The sequence below is a fragment of the Nasonia vitripennis genome, chromosome 3 (genome assembly GCF_009193385.2).
Source record: "Nasonia vitripennis strain AsymCx chromosome 3, Nvit_psr_1.1, whole genome shotgun sequence".
NCBI lineage: Eukaryota > Metazoa > Arthropoda > Insecta > Hymenoptera > Pteromalidae > Nasonia > Nasonia vitripennis.
In genome coordinates this window covers 2,748,468-2,768,256 of record NC_045759.1, presented here as the reverse complement: position 1 = coordinate 2,768,256, position 19,789 = coordinate 2,748,468, and the positions used below count along the sequence as shown (strand labels likewise).

At 37.1% G+C, this 19,789-nt stretch overlaps 4 protein-coding genes across 12 annotated transcripts; 1 reads left to right on the top strand and 3 right to left on the bottom strand.

The window, feature by feature from the left end:
* Positions 1-35: 35 nt before the first annotated feature.
* LOC100122935 (suppressor of variegation 4-20) lies at positions 36-11,261 on the bottom strand. 7 transcript variants are annotated; one of them, XM_032598145.1, is made up of 9 exons: positions 10,657-11,261; positions 10,092-10,434; positions 7,751-8,141; positions 7,496-7,666; positions 7,276-7,404; positions 7,014-7,203; positions 6,527-6,938; positions 4,965-6,437; positions 36-4,761 (listed from the first exon to the last, which is right to left on the bottom strand). In XM_032598145.1, exons 3-9 carry the CDS (start codon positions 8,120-8,122, stop codon positions 4,248-4,250), a joined length of 3,261 nt encoding a protein of 1,086 aa, XP_032454036.1. In that variant the 5' UTR covers positions 8,123-8,141; positions 10,092-10,434; positions 10,657-11,261; the 3' UTR covers positions 36-4,247. The 7 variants fall into 7 exon arrangements, with proteins under 7 accessions (XP_032454036.1, XP_032454037.1, XP_031782667.1 ...); XM_032598146.1 differs by lacking the exon at positions 10,657-11,261 and adding an exon at positions 10,522-10,630; XM_031926807.2 differs by lacking the exon at positions 10,092-10,434.
* LOC100122917 (mitochondrial ornithine transporter 1) lies at positions 8,987-17,066 on the top strand. 3 transcript variants are annotated; one of them, XM_001606477.5, is made up of 6 exons: positions 8,987-9,311; positions 13,609-14,805; positions 15,314-15,550; positions 15,633-15,796; positions 15,866-16,138; positions 16,449-17,064. In XM_001606477.5, the coding sequence occupies exons 2-6, from the start codon at positions 14,718-14,720 to the stop codon at positions 16,623-16,625; spliced, it is 939 nt and encodes a 312-aa protein (XP_001606527.1). In that variant the 5' UTR covers positions 8,987-9,311; positions 13,609-14,717; the 3' UTR covers positions 16,626-17,064. The 3 variants fall into 3 exon arrangements, with proteins under 3 accessions (XP_001606527.1, XP_032454046.1, XP_031782686.1); XM_032598155.1 differs by lacking the exons at positions 8,987-9,311; positions 13,609-14,805 and adding an exon at positions 14,839-14,951 and having other exon boundaries at positions 16,449-17,066; XM_031926826.2 differs by lacking the exons at positions 8,987-9,311; positions 13,609-14,805 and adding an exon at positions 15,080-15,104 and having other exon boundaries at positions 16,449-17,066.
* Positions 11,786-13,728, bottom strand: LOC100122925 (PAN2-PAN3 deadenylation complex catalytic subunit PAN2). Its single transcript, XM_016983659.3, has 2 exons — positions 13,544-13,728; positions 11,786-13,459 (listed from the first exon to the last, which is right to left on the bottom strand). The coding sequence occupies exon 2, from the start codon at positions 13,353-13,355 to the stop codon at positions 11,958-11,960; it is 1,398 nt and encodes a 465-aa protein (XP_016839148.1). The 5' UTR covers positions 13,356-13,459; positions 13,544-13,728; the 3' UTR covers positions 11,786-11,957.
* LOC100216470 (FAST kinase domains 5-like) lies at positions 16,875-19,691 on the bottom strand. The gene is made up of 7 exons (NM_001142458.1): positions 18,538-19,691; positions 18,300-18,461; positions 18,066-18,218; positions 17,740-17,968; positions 17,580-17,660; positions 17,213-17,506; positions 16,875-17,126 (listed from the first exon to the last, which is right to left on the bottom strand). The coding sequence occupies exons 1-7, from the start codon at positions 19,515-19,517 to the stop codon at positions 17,049-17,051; spliced, it is 1,977 nt and encodes a 658-aa protein (NP_001135930.1). The 5' UTR covers positions 19,518-19,691; the 3' UTR covers positions 16,875-17,048.
* Between the last annotated feature and the right edge of the window lie 98 nt (positions 19,692-19,789).

Here is a 19,789-nt window from a genome sequence, read left to right as displayed (position 1 = left end):
AATGACAGTGTCGTTTTACGCAAATCAACAATCGATTAGATACAATAGTGATTTATTATACCATAGGTACGGCACAATGAAGAATGTACATGAAAAATTAATCCCAAGAACGTTTTTATTTTTTCTTATATACCTTCGACATCGTTCGAACGCTATATTTATCGAAGATTTGTATACAATCGACAAAAATATAAATAAAAAAAATCGTCAAGGATTTTTTAACATGATTCGAATGCACATTATGTGCACGACCGCGCAGCTTATACGTTTAAGCTTTTGCTTCTTATACATTTTTTTGTGTGTGTATGTACTTGCACTTATCATCATGAATAAAAATATTGTCAGGTTTCTGAAAAAAGAATGTTTAAAAAAGTGGCATGCAATGAGTGTACAGTGCTATGATCGATACCTCTTACAACATATTTACAAACGAAAAAAGGGAACGACGATGTCGCCGATAAAGTGTCTGTTTTCTAAGCGAAAAATATTCTTATAAATATACAAAAAAAGGGAGATAAGCTTAAATCATTGCTATATAATTATTCGTCTAGTGGCAGTGAGCGAGACTCTGCCATCATGATTCAGAGCTCAACTTGGCGGCACTAATGGAATTCATCAAATGTTGTTTGCTAAAAACTAAAAAGGGCCTTAAAAACAAAATTTTTACATTAACATCAGGCTGGAAAAATGCTTTGTCAAGCAAGTATCGTATATGATAACGTCGTAATGGACGTGGCTTTCAGAAATGAAGTGAATATTGTGTACAACTAATATAAATGAAATTTATTGATACCTATTTAAGTAAAAGAAATTTATTGCAAACTGATAACTTACTAAATTTATTTTCACTTATGAACACTGCAAATACTTTTATATAAACTATTGTACTATTTAACTATTTCTAAATGCATATACTTGTTAAACTGTTGATAAAAAGTTTATTTTTAATTGAATCGTTAATTATATCTTTTTTATTGCATAATTTATTCAATTTGATTAAGAAATATTAATGAAAATTTATTTGTGTACAAATTTATTATCTAATAGAGAGATCAGAAGGTTTAAACTTGTATAACACCTTTTATAATTAAAATAAAGCAATTGACTTCCTATATGATAAATGTATGTACCTCTTAGGATAACAATACTTTTCTTATCTTACTATCTAAAATTACAATAAAAAATAATCGGACATAAAATTAATCGTGAGCAAATATAAAACTATATAAAACTGTACGCGGCAATCTAATTAAATTTTATACAATTATACACGGTCACACAAAGATACATAAACTTTCCTGAGTTTGCAATCTACTTTTCACAAGCAGAATTATAGCTTGCACTAATCATCAATTGAGAAAATCATACGCAATATTCACTTCACAACTTACATGTTCTACAATGATTGGCAGTATACGAAATTGCTCGGTAAGCATAATCGTCACGAGGCTAACGTAAAAAGAAAAAATTACGCAAACGAATGCCGCCAAATTGAGGGCGCATGTTCGTATTTTCGGACAAAATACGGTTTCGTTTCTCGTATTCGATCGAGAGAACGAAGAGTATGCATCCTCTCTCTTCTCCTTTTCCTAGAAAAAAAACAGCAAACGTCTCTTCATTTATTTTGTAATTTTTTTTTCTTTTTGTAATTTTTTGTTTATCATTTTTATACAGCCGAAAACAACGTCCAGCGGAGAGGCTACTAAGATTTTTTCGACACACTTTTTTTGTAAGCGTAACCAACTCCGTTAAGTGCGCAAAAATTCACTTTACGATATTTATATATAATATAATTATAGTTGTAGTTTTTCTCCTAAGATTCACTGATAATATTATTTAATTTCAATTTTCTCATCGTCTAGTAAAAGCTCGCAAGAACTTTTACACAAAGAGCTGTTTACAATTATTATAATATAATAAAACGAGGGATAGGTATTATGTTATATATCACAAATTTTTTTGTTTGTTTCTTAGAGAGGTGATAGTAGTTACACTCTCTGACAGAATCCATTTGCGGTTTACTTTTAACTTATGTGTACTTGCGTTATCGTTATGCCTAGCCGTATATTACATTGCTTGTTTATGTATTTGAAAATTTTCATTCTGCATTGTATGTATATATGTATACGTATTTATATTTTCTTTTAATTGTAAATACATAGATATATGGTACATCCCATGTCTATATGTATAATGATTTATGAATGTATACTTCATGACGTTCCTGTAAATGTGATTTCCTTGTCAATCATTTAATAATTGCAATACTCAATCGCTATAATGCAATAGTTTTTTTAAGGAAATGTCAAAATTACTCATTTTGTTTTATATTTCAGTACTAATGCAACTTTTGTATAATTCCTAGGATCTTTTGAATTCTAAACATATACGCAATAATTGCTTCAATTTGAGCGTGAGAGACTTACTAATTGTATAATCATTAGCAGTTGTGAAGTATATAAAGTTAGATTACGTCAATAACGTCAGTACGATCTCAAGATTCAAGTTTGAAACTATTTGGGATTTTCTTTACAGTCTCGAATAAATTTAATTTTTACCAACTGAATCTACAAATCATAGAAATATTCAATTTCCATGGATGAAATTTGATTATTAAGCATAACAAATTTTATCGGCAAGAACATGAAAATTTAATTTTTTTTAACGAAATCGCTTAAAAATAAAAACATAATTTATTCACAATAATTTCCTTGGATATAGTTATTTTTACATATCATAGACAAAAATTTATTTGATCAATATATTTTTTCAATAATTAAAAATTATTAATAATTTTTTTGACTATCGGCAAAATGACGTCAGATAAATTAAAAATTTGTCATCGAAAGAAATCATACAAGGTGAAAAATTAATTTGAGTGTGACATTCCGAAAATGCAGTCGTGAAATTTTTCTCCTACATAAACATCTGTAACAAAGATTAATTACCAATCATATACAAAGATATAAAAAGTATCATGGATTACTCTCTGTTACAGATTGTATGTTTGTATTGAGACCGCTGCTACTTTGATACATAAAATATGTACATACGAATTTGCATTGTGTCAGCCAAATTTAGATTTTGGAATCAATAATAATACATTACTAATAACAAACGCGTTTCAAAAACCTCTTGAAAATGATCACATGAGCAAAAGAATCAGTACAACCTTTCTGATTTTTCAAGTAGGTTGTCATGAATATTTTTAGTGTGATCACATTGGAGATTTTAAATTAGTTTGTCAATTAATTTAATCCTTTATGCAACAAACTATTTATACATAGTATATAAGCGGTGTATTCATGATCCGTATAAGCATTCAACTTCTTTTCGCATAAAGAAAAAATATGTGCTCCACAATTTGCAGAATAATGTATGTAACCTTCAACGTCTTGTCTCTCTGATTTAATTAATTATCAGCTCAAGCTGTCAATGAAGATTATTGAAAATTGCTGACAATAATTAGAGTAATTTTCAACGCAGCTTCCGAATACAAATGGGCATACGAAATTCATTCTTTTTTGTACTGACGAACTAACGTCTATATTACTACTCTTTGAGACTAGCTAAATATCAATTTAAAAATCATTTCTAAATAAGACACAAAAATTTTAGATACTAAAAGGAATATTTTTTTACATACAACCGCAATTGATACGCGTAAAAAATAAGCCTAAATGGAATTTTATATTTACAGGTCTTTTTTGTTGACTACTTGATTTACAGGAAAAAAATACGCAATCGAACAATTCGTTGAAATGCTTGAGACAAAACGAGACGAAGTTCGAAAGATTAAAATAACGTAAAACAAATCGATACACGAAAAAAGCCCATAAGTATAGCGGGACGATGAACGTAAAACTAGTGCCATTGTTTGACATTTTCAGTCGAAGATGATAGTTCCAAATCTAATAGCACTAGTTGTTAACTCGACAGATCTCTAAGATCCTTCCCGTTAACAAATGGCGTTAAAAACGAGCTGCTGCAGCAACCAATCACTTGAAATTCATTTATTTGTGAAACTGTGGTGTACTTTAAAAAAATTATATATATGTCAGTTGATTTGAAAAGATACGTAAAACCAGTCGGAAAAATTCTTCTGTCGAATCTTGGTATAACACTACCTAACAGAAAATTGATCGAAAATAATCGTCAAGCAATTCCCGCTGCTCACGCTCGCCCTTTTCGGCATCATTGTTGATGGGGCCTGACTGAAGCGCCCGCTATCCCGGCGTCCCCGGGCGTTAGGAGTGCGGGAGGTCGATGGTGCGGGTTTCGTTGCCGAAGATAAGCCGGAGCCGTTTCATCGGTACGGGAGGGGGGATGATCTCACGACGCTTGTGTCTCCTCTCACGATCCCGAGTTTTGTGTTTTTTACGGGGCCGTACAGCTTCGGTTTCTTCCTCGTCGACGCCTTCCACGCGCCACACCTCGTACTCCGGCACCTCGTTGTCCTCGCTCAGACTTGTGCCTGATTCGATTACGTCGTCCAGGATCGGCGAACGCTTCATACGCAGTGTCAGCTTGAGTCCACGTCGTTCCGGTGTCGTAGGATAGACGCGACTACTTTCCGAGGTCGTTTTGGGACTTGGATGGCGATGGCAATTATGTTGGGAGTGTTGCTGCTGGCTCTGCCAAGAGGACGGGGTCAATGGGGCTTGCTGTTGCTGTTCAGATTGTCGGTCGCTGCTAATACCACTACTTGTACTGCTGCTTCTATTGCTGCTACTACTGCTACTGCTACTACTGCTGCTGCTGCTATTGGAGTAAGTTATGGATTAAAAAAAGATAAATTTCAGTATGCAAACGCGAGTATAACAAAATATTCTGACTGCTAAATCTCGAACAAAATATATTAACTCAATCGGTATTAATTGCTCAGTCGGTAAAACAGAGTTTTTGCTCAATATTTTTGTTCAAGAAGTTTTATTTTAATGATTCAAAAATTTTGAAATACTTACTCGTTATGCTTATCTTGGCTATCAAGAGAATTTTCCCTTGAGCGTCTATTCCACGAATCCAATGGCATAGTTGAAGTTGCCGGATTTTCCTTGACTTCATGGAACCTATCCCTTAAGTGTGAAACACGATTTGGCAAACTAATATCTTCAAGGTTGCTCTCTTTTTCACTAAACTCATAAATGTCTCCTTGGATGCCAGAATCATCGTCAGCCGTTCCGATCGGCATTGCAGGTGTAGGTTGTTGAGAGTCTTTCTTCTGGCTTCTCGTTAATCTAACATTGCACCTGTCTAATAAACTTCGATTTTTCGTTTTCTTACATTTTGTCCGTGACAAACGATTCGTCTGCTTTTTACTGTGACTCTTATGCTGGGAGCTTGATAATAAGTCATTACATCTCTTGAGTGTCAAGCTGCGTGTATCCTCTGATTTTTTAGTAAGAAAATTATCCGCACACACTTGGTCTTGTATCAAAGGATCACTCACTGCATTTAAATTTTGTAAGGTCTCTTCCTTAATAGCTACTTCATTATGCTTTTCCTCTGTGAAAATATGATTATCCTGATCCGTTACAATTTTAGCACAATCTTGAACATCACTGGGATATTTTGACTTACAATCACCTTCTAATGAATGGGCTTGATGAATATCAGAGGTATTCATCGATTCTATTGAGGTTAACTCGGATTGTTGATAATTCGCGTCTACATTAGAATCTAAAGTTTCTCCAGCAGAGCCTTTAACAGAATCAAGCTTATGGAATTCTTTAGTTTCATGAAAAGGAGAATTTCGTGGAGCATTGCCTAATATTGGAGATTTTCTACAAGTCACGTCATAGGACACACTATCACTGAACTTGAGAGCCTTTGCTTCAAACAGATGATCATAGATTTTCCCTGAGCTTTCAACTTGATCCGTACTTGTATCTTTCACTTGGCATTCACTATCCAATTTATTTATAGAATCAGTATTTGTAGAACACTGGACACTTTTTAAACCATTTTCACACTGATTTGAATTTGTTTTGTCCAATGTTTGAACATCTGAAGTTTTATGAAACTTGGAATCGGATAGGAGGCTAGTACGATTTGGACTGGAAGAATTTGTACTGTGTTCTTTTCCATGATTTAAGAATGATGGATCATTCTCAGTAGCTTCATCTTGTGAATTCACATTTAGCTCTTCACTTGATGCTGCATTCTCTGATAATCTTGATGAGCACTCTTCATCGCATTGGTTCTCAATATGATTAGTCGATGCTGTAGATCCAAGATCGCGAATATGACATGCATTAACACTATCGTTTCTGGACGTTTCTTGATTTTTAAGTTTATGTAAATTCGAAAAAGCCCAATTCTCATCACCTTCTCCTCTATCAGAATCCTCTTTCCTATGACGCACATTGATGGTGCCATGATGAGACCCATTGCTTTCACCTGCTTTACTTCTTTTCGCCTCTGCTCTCTTTTGATGCCTTGAACAAACAAGGATGAAACATTGTAATTATATTAATTTGGAATTTGATTATATTAATTTAAAGGAGATTGTTTTCATATAATTTACCTGGAAGCCCTCAGACGACAACCTTTCAAGTTGTTGCGATTATTATTATTATTAACGTTATTATTATTATTACTTTCAGTCTTGTTTGCTTGATTTTTATTTCTTAGTGTTCTCGTGGCTGAAGCTGGCGCATTTTGAGAATCTTGAGATGTGTTCTCTTCGTTATTCAACAATGTTGGCTGCTGAGCAATATCGGAGAATCTACAACCCTGAGCAATCAAGAGCTCAGCATCATACTTGGTCAGACCTTTTCGCTTCAATTCTTTCATACTAAGCGACTGGGGTGCAACTACAGCATTACTGATCTCTCCATTTCGCTCAGTGAGAGTAGTTTCTTGCTGTTTGTTGGCACCAAGGGGTTGCTTGTGTTTATGACGGTTTATGCGGTTATCCGTCTCTCTCAAACGATAACCTAAAGTCCAGTCAGTAAATTAAAATTTGGATCTTTTATGCACATAATGAATCAAGTTTCATTGACTTTACAAACCTGATTCCAATTCTTCTCCAGGCTTTTGATTAGCAAATGCTCCAGTGCCACGTCTTTCACAAGTTTCGCACTCACAGTAGCAATTGCCATCCCCAAAAAAATCTTCTCCGTAGAAGCAAGTGATTTCTTCACCAACTTCGATATCACGTAAAACTTTTACACAGGCAGTATCCCGACCAGTCGCCACAAACTGGAGCAAAAATTTCATAAATGATCATTCGAGTATTTTGTATTATTTAAAATTGATAAAAAATCAACATACCTTGCAGTTTGCCCTGCAATCATGATTAATATATGCTGCTGGGCCCAACCAAAGTTGAGCACAATTTTTTCTACAACTGAACATCACTGAAAAGTCATTTTTTCCTGGATGCAAGAGGGCGGCTTCCTCCTGAAAATTTTAATAATTATAATAACAGGCACTGCTATAAAATAGAAATGACATGCTTTAGTCGAGAAGTCAAATTCAAGCAAATGCGTACTTTATCACTCAACTCCGCTATACAACCAACAAGGCAAGATATTTTCTCATTCTTTAGCCATTTTCTGGTTGCACATATTTTAGCTCCTTTTTGACCCTCTAGTGAATATCTGTAACACGCCTTGATAACAAATCCCGAATTTTTATCAAATACCCTCAAGTATCGAAATATCTGGAAATGAAAAAAACAATTAGTTAATAGAATCCACTTATCACTGTACGTATCAACAAACTGGGCTCCACGGTTCAAACATACATGATCCTCTAAATTGATCTGTTGCTGTTTAGACTTCATGTGCGGCAAGCGGGCACCCCAATCTCCGCTGATCAATTTTTTGTAAGCCTTCTCGTAGTTTTGAGTCTGGATGAACTCTGTGATGACTTTCTTGAGTTCCTCCTTGTTGGCTTTCAGAGGTCTGTACCTGATGTTCATCTTGTGTGTGGTGAAGCCTAGGTAGGTGTCAAGCACCAAAGAAGTTGCCAAGTCGTCATTGTCGCAGAGCTCCTTGGGTGTCATGCCACCTGCCGCTGTGACGATGGGCTGCATTTTAGAGCTGACCGAGCCAGCCATTCTTCTCTCATGCTTCCGTCCTCCGGAGCCCTGAGATGACAAGCAATCGACCACCATTCTGCGATCAGTGCCCTTACTGTGGAATCAAAAGAACTCTCGATCATTCAATAATCAATACCCTAGTTCGATTACACATCTACGCACTGAAGTGAGTGCTTGTCGAGCCAAGTTTGTGATATTCGACACAAACCACACACGCACACACACCACCAGCGAGTCTCCCAAAAACCCGTTCCATCCCCAAGAACGAAAACAAACAGTCGCCGCTCGAAATAGCTCGACTCCAAAACTCCGCTCCGAGAGTCACGGAAACTCCTGCGAAAGACAGGCCAAGTGTCGTATACTCTCGAAAACGCGAGAGCGCATACTCGCTCCAGGGTCAAGTTCCTCAGCTCGATTAGAACGGAGCAGCGACTCCACATATTATACACCTATATACGCGTATATAGGTGTGAGTATATATATGTCTATCGACTCGGCTCCGTAACCAAGAGGGAGAGAGCAGCTTGAAAATACACACGCACACACACACGACAGTCTTCGCAGGCTATACGAACCGTCCCGTAGATGACTCGAACGATCCTCGCCGAGAGCCTCGACTCCGGCGGGTGCCCGAACTCGGAGCAGTGCCAGACTCTCCGAGAGAGGAGAGTCGAGGCGCAGAAATGGCCGCAGCTCGAAGGAAGCCTCTCGCCTCTCGCCTCTCTCTCTCTCTCTCTCTCTCTCTCTCTCTCTCTCTCTCTCTCTCCTCTCCTATGCGCGCGCGCGTCTTCCTCTGCACCGGTCGTCGCTCTCCTCCTCGTCTCTCTCCCTCTTTCTCAACGGCCAAGGCGAGCCGTCGACGAGGAGCAGCTCGCCATCGTTTCCTCGAGGTCGCGATGATCGCCTGACTCGAGATTCTCAGCAGTGTACTACACGGTGCTACTTATCGTCGTGGAATAAGGACGGCTACAAGAAAGTGTATACACTGTACACGCTATATGTGCTGCAGAAAGAGGGAGAGAGACACGTCGCGAGAGACGAGGCGATCTATCATGGCAGGCGCGGAGTGCGAGCCCCCCGCGCAGCTGGGGTGGAGGGGAGGGGCAGTTGTAGCCTCTATACTGTACACTACTGCGTGCCTGGTGGCTCGACCATGTTCAGGTGTATATAGCTGAGAGAGGAGAGGAAAGACGATGGTTTTTACCTAAACAAACTCGAGGGACGGCGATGCCTCGAACCTCTTCTAGCTCTGCGGCTGTTGCAGGTAAAAGAGCGCGAGAGAGAGAGAGAGAGAGGAAGCGAACTTGGAGTTGGCTAACAGTATTGTCGTTACAGTTAGACACTGGCGAATTTCAGGGATTCTAACGACCTATCTTTCCCGCACACATGAAATCAAGCCTATTTCAATAAGCCGAGCTAACTCGACGCCGTGTCGCCGTGAGCGCAGTCGCGCGCGCACACCTTTGCTCCGAAAAATGTTTCTAACCTTGCGCGTCGACGCGAGCACATTACAACCGCAGGCTGTATACAATGCATTACAGCCGAGCTGCGGCTGCATTGAACGCGAGAGAAGCTTTTTAAAAATGGTTGCCGTGAGCGAATGTGCCCAGTCCTGCGAGATTAGGAACGAGAAGTAGCCTGTGCATGCGAAAGATACGGAGTCACATAGGTGGGGAGCGAGAGGAAGAAAGAGAGAGTAATGCGGTAGCTCCGAAAGAGAATAGAAAAAAAAAACCAGACTCTGTTGTAGAAAAACGCTGCACAAGGTCTGGACGCTCGAGACTACGTTCGAGAGAGGAGAAGAAGCGAAAAAGTGACGAAGAACGCGCAGCTCCAAAACAATCAGTTTAAACGAGGCCCGATTGTTCCAATTGAAATCGAGCGATGCACAATCGAACGCCACACACACTGTGTTCCCATCGGCCGCGAGAGAGAGAGAAAATGAACAAACTTTACACTCGTAGAAACTGGCGTTGTAGAGCAACCCTTACTGCACCCACACAAACATTACTCGTTTTTCCGCACAGAAAGTATGCTAGAGTACCGTGTATCGCCAAGCACCGCTGCTCCAATTTGCCATTTGAATTTTCTCCTCGACGACGACGACGACGACGACGACGACTTGCTGTGTACGCGTGTATCGCTGTCTCTCTCACTCTCGGCCGTTCGGCGCTTCTATACACACTCGTGTTTCTATCCCTTATTCGGCGGAACCTTATGCACAATCCCCGCGAGCGGATGGGAATCCTCTCGGCGAATTTCCCGAGTAGCTCGCAGCTAAGGATGCGTTCACAATCGTGATCAGCAGCTATAAGTCTTGATCGTCAAGATTCGAGCAATGCTCCGCTTGTTATCGTTAGAACGTATATAATCGATGCGTCCGCACCCTAAAAAGAGCGAATAAGGTATAACGAGCAGGAAGAATATCTCTCGCGAACAAACCACACACACACACACGCAGAAGTTCGACGTACCAAGCGAGCCTTGTTTATACGCGCGAACACAGCATTCCACAGAGTATATACGTCCCTTTCCCCCTCGTAGCGAGAGAGAGAGAGAGAGAGAGAGACTTTATATTACAAATGAAAAGCGTAACGTATTATACAAACCGTCGGGCGGACGTCATGGGTAAAAGAACGATCCAGTGCAGGCTCCTCTGGGCCCTCACGTCTCAGCAACACGCCGACAGGCTTCAAGCCTAGACGACGACGAGGCTACATCAGCCATCCTGGGCCGCGCGCTCACGACACTCTCGCTTCTCTCTCTCTCTCTATCTCTTTCTCTCTTGCTCTTCTCTGCAGCTTTCCGTTATTATTCGGGCGACGCGATGCACTAGCTGCTGTCGTCTTCTTTTTTTCGCTTGTCTGGGCGAATTCCTGCCCGATATAATCTGGAACAACGATTACCGCTGGCTCAGCGCGAGACGCGACTACTACTGGCCTGCAACAATGTACGCATGGCGACGACTCGCGCTATACTGCTGCTGCTCTGCTCTCGTACAGCTTGTTCTTCGAAATCGCAACTGACGCAGGAATGTGCTCTGGGATACTCCGGGTGAGAGCCGACGATGCGGCTATGGGCGAAAATGGCGGTGTGGGTTGAACTCGATGATGATGATGATGATGATGCTGACGACGACGATGGTGAGGACGATGAAAGGGTCGTCGCGTCTTCCGTCTCTGTCGCACGCACATGCGGGTTTTTCTTAGGGTCGGGTTGCAGTTGCCGCGAGGTGCGCCGAGTGAGTTGGTAGGGGAGTAGTCGGTCTGGTTTATATGAAGGTAAGTCTGCATTGGTTCGACGATCGAGTCGAGATTTTTTTTTCGTTCGATGAATGAAAATTTTGATTAGGAGTCGCTTTGCGGGGAGCTAATTACAGTGTGAGGCTTTCGCTTTTGTTTTATTCGCTTTATTGGTTCACAAAAAAATACTGAACTAGTAATCACAATAATTATATACCTTTACATTTTTTATATATATATATATATATATATATATATATATATATATATATATATACTTTGTTCATCTTAAATTACAAAAAAGTGTTATAAAATACACCTATAGATAGTTTTTCGTTAATTTGACGGACTTAGATAAACTTAGATCCATTTTTTTTATAATTTTACATAAAAAGTCTTCAAAATAATACGTGTATAAATAATAATATCAGAGTCTTAAAAAAATACTTTTGTAAGAGATTCCAAGATGCAAAAAATGCTTATATAGTTTTTTTTCTTTTTATAAATATATCTGCTTCATTAAAAAATATATATCATTCAGATAAACTGTTTCACTGTGTGTGAAACTTCTCTCAAAATCATTCTTATTTACAAGCTACTTTTTGGATTTAATACCTTGATTATTTGCTTCAGCATTTTCATTTTTATGCAAGATCATTGAAACTTGATTACGCAGAGAGTATCTGCTTTTTCTGTCTTCTACGGTGAGGACAAGGATTAGGGGCATATCCAATGGATCCTTGCATCTTCATCATTTTCAAAATCTCTCCATCTATTGAAGGAGTTTTTCTGTAAATTTTTCTGGAGTATTCCTCAGGCCAGTCACTCAGTAATGTGCCAGCATTGTATATAATTGGCATCGTGCTCAAAGGTGAGTTGACATCATTGATATCCATAGATTGTACAATCTCTTCTGAATCGACAAACTCTGTGGGTCTTGAAAAAGTATTAAACTGTGGATCGGTTACACTAGAGGTCATTAGATGAATAGAGCCTACAGAATCTCCAAAGCACAAGGCTTGAGATGTTGATGACACATCAAATGAGGAAATCATGGCTCCTCCGGTAGCCACCTGATATAAACATGTCAATGATTGTGTATTAGCATAAATGGTGTCAATCACTTGCATTTGCCCCAACGGGGACACAATTGCAACTTTACTTGAATAGCTTGGCAGGAATTTAAGTAGTAATGGGTATATTAAAGTTTGCAGTGGATTTATTGCTTTCATTTGCCTCAAATCATACACCATGAGAAATTTGTCAACGGAGAGCCCCTGTCTACTGTTGCTAAATCCACAAGTTACCAAATAATTTCCTTGTATATCAAAATCACTCAATGAACCACTGTGGGTATCCAATGTATGCTCTGTATTCAATGTATTAGGATCCTTAAATTCAATTCTTCCAAAAGCATTGCCAGCGCATATGTATCTATTATGTTGCTTCAACATTGCACAACCATTCTCTCCTATCTCAATAGATCTCTTTTCTTTTATAGTGTTCAAGTCCAAATCTATCATTTTTTCCTGATGTCCTCCCATCAGTAAGCTTGTTGAAGAATAACACAGTAAGCATTGCATATCAACCATGTTGGCTGATGTATAGCTGTAGACTGGTAAACCTCTTCTATTTTGAAATCTCAGATGGTTCTGTGTGAGTGCTAATATTCCATTGCCCAATGGCCGAATCTGGCGTACCTCATGTTTTGGATGAACTTGGAAGGAAGTATATTTTTGTAACATTGGGCCATAGTAGGATGTTATATGACCTCCCTGGTTTCCTGTCCACACAATCTCTTCAACTGTGTCAAAACTGACAGTGGACACACCAAAGCCATTTCCCGATCCATCTGTGAGCACAGTTTGAGTTTCTCTATACTCTGCTCCTGCAAATTGTGCACTGAATTCTTCATCATTAAGAACTGAGCTATCTGCAGATATGAAATTCTCAGCTGAAATATTGTACTCTGTATTGTTCCACAATATATTATCTTGTAAGCTACAATTCACCATGTCTGTTTGTTGAACAGTGGTATTATATTCGTTAGCTGCTGAAAATTCCATGGTGTAATAAATTTCTTCAATATTTTCAAAATTCTTTCATATTTTCCTTATATGCGTTTAATCAGTCTTCTATGCGAGATACCTCCAAATAAGTATCATGATGGCTAATAATTTAACAGTAATTGTTACAAATATTAATACTTTAAAAATTTATGAATTGAGCTGTCAAAATCAATATTTATCTTTACCTTTTTAAAAATCTTGATCAATTAAAAATGAAGAATCTCATAATCACTGATTAATTCATTTTCAGGCCCTCCAATTTAAGGGTTTTCTTCCTGAAGATTGTTTTTATATATCCATCACAAATAATGGCCAACGCTACGATGCTACAACCATCGGACTACAACTTGGCTTCCTTTTGTGTTTATTTGGCGACCGCTGTAGTATCGTAAAGTTCAGCTTACTCGCGTTGATATATCTATTTATACGATCATATGGTATAGCGTCTATAGCGCCGAGCATAGTAGTACTACACCTGTGAGTCAATTGGAAAAATTATGAATGCATAAACAATTTATTTCAAGACAAGGCGAGACCGTCGGAGCAAAAGCTATATAGTAGAAAATATTAAGTATTGCAACATGGAATATAGCTTGCGGTGAAGCGTGACGTCATTGAGTTTTGGAAACAACAACAACAACAACACAAACTGTACAGCGTCAGTGTGTGATCACAAACATCACATAGGCAGAGTTTTACCAACAAGAGGATATTTGAAAAATTCAATAAATACTAACGAAATGCATCCGTAATAAATAACTGTCAAGTTCTTGTTGCGGCAGTGTATAGCAAACGCGAATTTTGTATTACCGACCGAGGCCTCGCTGAAAAAAAAAAATACAGCGCGCACACGAGGTTCGACTCCAGCAGCCGACAGTCTCTTATCGCCCGGCCGCAAAAAACCGTGTCGAAATCTCCCTCGCATTCTAAGGCAGCCACTGTAGACTATGCGCTGAACTCGCGCAAATTCTAATCTATACGTACAATACAACCGAGAAAACATTCACTATCTGTGAGTCAATACAGTCGCAACTTTCGTCACGAGTGTATCCGCGGGCACAATCTCTTCTGCTCCGAAATCAAACTCAATCTCATTCGGATCTCGTGGGCGCGGGTTATCGGTGAGAAATACCTATATACCTCGAGACGAAGTTTAGGCGAGACGGCGAGGGAAAAGCTATACGGGAAATGCAGAAGCGCATGCGTGTGTGTGCCTGGATTTCGAAGTTAGTATATAACTTACATTATAACACGCGACTCGCTCGCACTGATAAGGCTGCAGCTATATAGATTTTTGGACTGTGCTCTCTTCTGCATGGGAAAGTAGACAAGAGTTGAATTGTGCAAAGGGACATCATCATGTCACTGGAGAATGTGCAGTCTGTAAGCAGCGAAAGCATGAGCAACGTTAAGGATGGATTCATTGACTTTGTCGCTGGATCACTTGGTGAGTGTTTGGTATTTCTTTTGTTTTTGTGGCTGGAACGGCTTTTTTGACTGGAGTAGAGGGTTATTTTTAAATTAGGTTTGGATGGAGTGTTTTTCTCATTGATTGGTCAAATTTTAAATTGTGTCACATTGTACTTGAATATGGTAGATTAGTTGATTTAAGAAAAATTTAATTTTAAATTTCAACAACTTATATTAATATAACAATCAAGTAGTTCTGTCTGCTATTTTTCTAAGAATATTTAAGGAAAGATTAGATAATGTTTAACGGATGTAAATCATCAATGATGTATACGAGTTAGAGAAAATTTAATGATTTATGATACTTTGTTTTTGGATGTTACAGAATATAAGGAAATATAACTATAAACTTTATAAAAATTACAAATTAAAGTGTTCTTTGTAAAAAATGCTTAAAACGAATACATTCTTGTAACAATATGGCAATAATATTATTATCTTTACATTATGTAATAAATTTATTCAAACTATAATTCAATTTCTAGGTGGTGTTGCACTGGTTTACGTTGGTCAGCCACTGGACACAGTCAAAGTCAAAATGCAAACTTTTCCAACAATGTACAATGGAATGGTAGATTGTTTTATGAAAACTTTAAGGACAGATGGATTTGTAAGGGGCCTGTATGCAGGAACTATGCCATCGGTTGTAGCCAATGTAGCTGAGAATTCAATCTTGTTTGCAGCCTACGGTGGCTGTCAAAAAGTTGTAGCCAATATTATGGGTAAGCATAAGCAGGATTTTATTTTTTGGTTTTCACTTATTTTTCAATGATTTAATTTATTAAAATTTACAACTTTAAACAGGCGTTCCTAAAGTGGAAGAGTTAAGCTCAATAGGAAATGCATGGGCTGGTTTCTTTGCTGCATTTTTCTCTTCTCTCACACTGTGTCCCACAGAACTCATAAAATGTCGATTGCAGGCAATGAGAGAAGTGCAAAGCTATGAAAAAGCTCCAGGGACAAATGTGGTAAATATCAAGTTCAATGAAAAATATACATGGTTGTTCATCTGGGTCTTATTATAACGATTTTTTCAGAAATTTATTGGACCATGGTCCCTAACTAAACAAATTCTCAAAGAAAACGGAATTAGTGGGATGTACAGAGGATTGACTTCAACGATAGCTCGAGAAATGCCTGGATATTTCTTTTTCTTTGGAGCTTACGAACTGACAAGAGAACTTCTGGCAAAACCTGGACAGACAAGGGATGACATAGGTTGGCAAAAAACGATGGTCGCCGGTGCTGTTGGTGGAAGCGTGCTGTGGCTCGTGATTTTCCCTGCTGATGTCGTTAAGAGTAGAATTCAGGTAAATTTCTATCTTGTGTGTGTGTACAGGAATAATTTTTTTTTATGCATATATTTTTACCGTTCTAAAAAGACTAGCGCACCTTGGCAATTGTTAAATATTAAGTTAAATTTTAAAAGTAAAATATTCATTGCCTCTTATCTGTTTCACGCATTATCTATGCTGTAACAGTTATAAGTTCATTAAGTAGTTTATCTTAACAAAATAAGACACCGCGTAACGTTTGTCTTTTACTTACTTCACATGATATTATATTTACCAATGTAAAAATTATTTCAATGACCAGACTAAGAGCTTATTATTTTTTCAGGTTCAAAATTTAAAGACACCTGCTCTAGTAATAATGAAGGACATCGTGAGAGCAGAAGGATTCAGTGCCTTATACAATGGTCTGAAGCCTACGTTAATCAGGACCGTTCCAGCGACGGCAACACTTTTTGTTACTTACGAATACGTTAAGAAACTGATGCACCGCGTTATGGATTAGCGCGTGAACTATTAAACTTCCATGTAGCAAATTCTTATTTTTTTATTCAACTATAGCGTGTCAACAAAGAGATTAGCGCCTAATCTCTGTCAAGTTCGATGTATGAATGTAAGAGTAATTAAGGAAACAAAAACAAATTGCACAAACGAACCACAATCAAGCAACCAATCAAGTGAGACAATAATGCATTTTTCTCGTGCTCAGGAATCTACATTGTATTCGTGTAAATAATGCTGTAAGAGCTCAGTAAATAAAATGTATTTTATTTTAGATATAATATTCACGTGTATTAACTATGTACATTGCGCGACTTATTCACTATTGTGATAAAAGCAGCTCTTGTAAATCCTAAAAGGTCTATATTAACGTTGTCCACGTCGGAGTACTAATTTTAATGTTGTTGTGAACAAATGAGAATAAATATTATCTAAATAAAAGATTTTTCAGGTACTTTTGCTTCAATCCTTCTTCAAACATATTATTCCACTCATATTGTGGTATCTGAAATACAAAAATGATTATCGGTATCAGATGAAATTTATAGAATATATGAAAACGAGGAAATATGTCAGCATTCGTTTGCTTACCACAATAGGTGTATAACCAATACACTCCAATTGTCTTATCTCGTTTGCCAGAAGGCCGGTGATCTTGTGGGACTCATCTCTTGTTATGAGATTTTTCGAGCCGATTGACAAGACATACCACTTCTTGTCATCATCGGGTGCATATTTGATCCTACCTGCCGGAATATTGGACAACTTTTCCGATGGTGATAAAAATTCTTTGGTTTCTGGATCCAAACAAACTATTATGTGGGTCTTGGCAATATGTGGCATAATTGAATCCACATAAACAGCTGTCTCGGACTTTGCAATTTTCTGAAAAATTTCGATTTTACTTAACATTTTTTCAACAGTGAAAATCTAAAAAGTGAATATTTTAAACTTGTACCTTGATGATATGGGCTATCTCAATTATTGTCTTATCAGAATCACTTTTTTTAACTGATCTTTTTTTAAGTGAACCATAAAACTAAAAAATTCAAGTCATTGTTACATAAAATGTTATTTATTTGAATAGAAATAAGACATAAAAAGCTGCTTATCTTTACCTTCATTAAATGGTTTACAAGATCTTTCCTTAATCTGGGGCCATTGTATTCTGGATGCTCAAACTCTAAGTAAAAATCTATATCAAGATAATTACGATCAAGTTTATAAACGTTTGAATTACTAGTTCTATTCACGAAATCAGGATCCAAGATACGTTTTAATATTTCTTCTGGATAGACTTGTTGTTTAAGAAGAAACATGGTAATATGTATAAGAGAAGATGGAGACCTTTTTTCAAAAAATTTGGAAAAGTAAGAATGTAATTATTTAATAAAAAACTGAATATATTAATACTTGAGAATTATATATAAAATTGGTATTTCACCTTTCAATTTCTGCAGCTCTGTCAGGATCTAATAATTCATTATGAGCCATAGAATAAAATGGAGTAGTTTTAGGATCATAGTTAAACATGTGTAATGCAAATAATATTTTCTCCAAGTGTGCTAATTTCATGTCCTTGATTTCTTTCTCACATCTAAAATAAAATTATAACAAAAAATCATTTGATATAGATACTTGGAATAAATACATCTGAGATAATAATTTAAGTAGTTACCTTTCCAATATTTTTGATGTTAATTGTTCATTATGCATTAGAACTTTCCTTTGCAAGTTCATAACAGCTGTAAGAGTCTTTACATCAAGACGTGAAATATTATTTTCCATTTTTTTCAGTAAAATTTCAAGTTGATTAACTATTTCTGGTTCCCCTCCAATTCTATAAAAAAAAATATTGAGAATTTTAATATTAAAATTTAAATTGCTTAGAGTAAGAGCTTGTATTTCTATTTTACCTCAGAATATCGACTAAAGCTTTCAAACAATAATCATTTACATTATCTATTTCACTGACAAGTGTCTTTATAATTTTAACCATAAGTTGGTTACTTCTAATCGGAGCTTCATATTTGGAAAAAGCTAAAGCGATGATTGCCAATTCTTCTATTGTAAAGTTATCAAAATGTTGTTCTACACGGTACTCAATCTCATAAGGACGAATAGGCAGCCTTCTATTCATTTTCATGAAAAATGCATATTGCACTAAATGAGTAGGTGTCATTTTTCTTGGTTTTGAACCTAATTTTCTCAAGCTGTGCCATGTGAATTCAAGATATCTTGCCATTCTCAATTTGTAGAAATGATCATTAGTCAACAAGATCTCTTCTGTACTCCAGCCTGGCATTCTTTTTAAGCATTCATTATCCAAAGTTGTCAAAAGACTTTTATAAACCTCCTCAGTTCCATCATATTTCCACAATTCCAGGCAACGAAAGAAATGGTGTATCTGCTGATCAATGAAGTCTGGTAGTTTGTTCTTTAATACTTCTAATATTCCATGGTACTTGGGATGGTTTATTGACTCCTCATTTTTTCTAGCATTAATAGAAAGACACTCAAAGTTTTCTAGAATTTCTGGTATGCTCATACTGATCCATTGCTTCTGCAGTATACTTTCTATTTCTTCGATCTGTAAATCTTCATTAACTTTGAGTGTCGATGACAAAGTGTTTGAGTAGGCTTCAGAACTTTCCATAAAACGATGAGCAAAACCAGTTGTGTTCAGTGGTGCTTGTATTTCTGCTTTTGTATGCGATTCTCTTAGAATAATATTGTTAATCCGACTTTTGTCAGAATAGAGACATCGGATTGCTTTAGAATGATAAAGATTAACATGGCTGTTTGTGTTCAGTAAATTCTTCGAGATTAAATTTAGCTTTCTTAAAACGAATTGTCCGTTAGGGCTTAGAACCACACTTAGCTGTTTAGAAATCATATTTCTATTCAAAGTTAACCAATGATTCTTTTAGAAGATATTATCTTAGGTTAATTTAATAGCTAATAAAGATTTTTTTAGCAGGAAAACGGCATAATTCACGTTTTGCAAACGCATAGAGTAGATAAATAAACTCACAGCAGATAACCTCAATAAACACACGCGCTTTGTGATACCGGCGACATAAAGAAAATGTTGACGATATATATATATATATATATATATATATAAAGACCACGTGATTTTAAGCTTATATCCAATCAAAATTATTG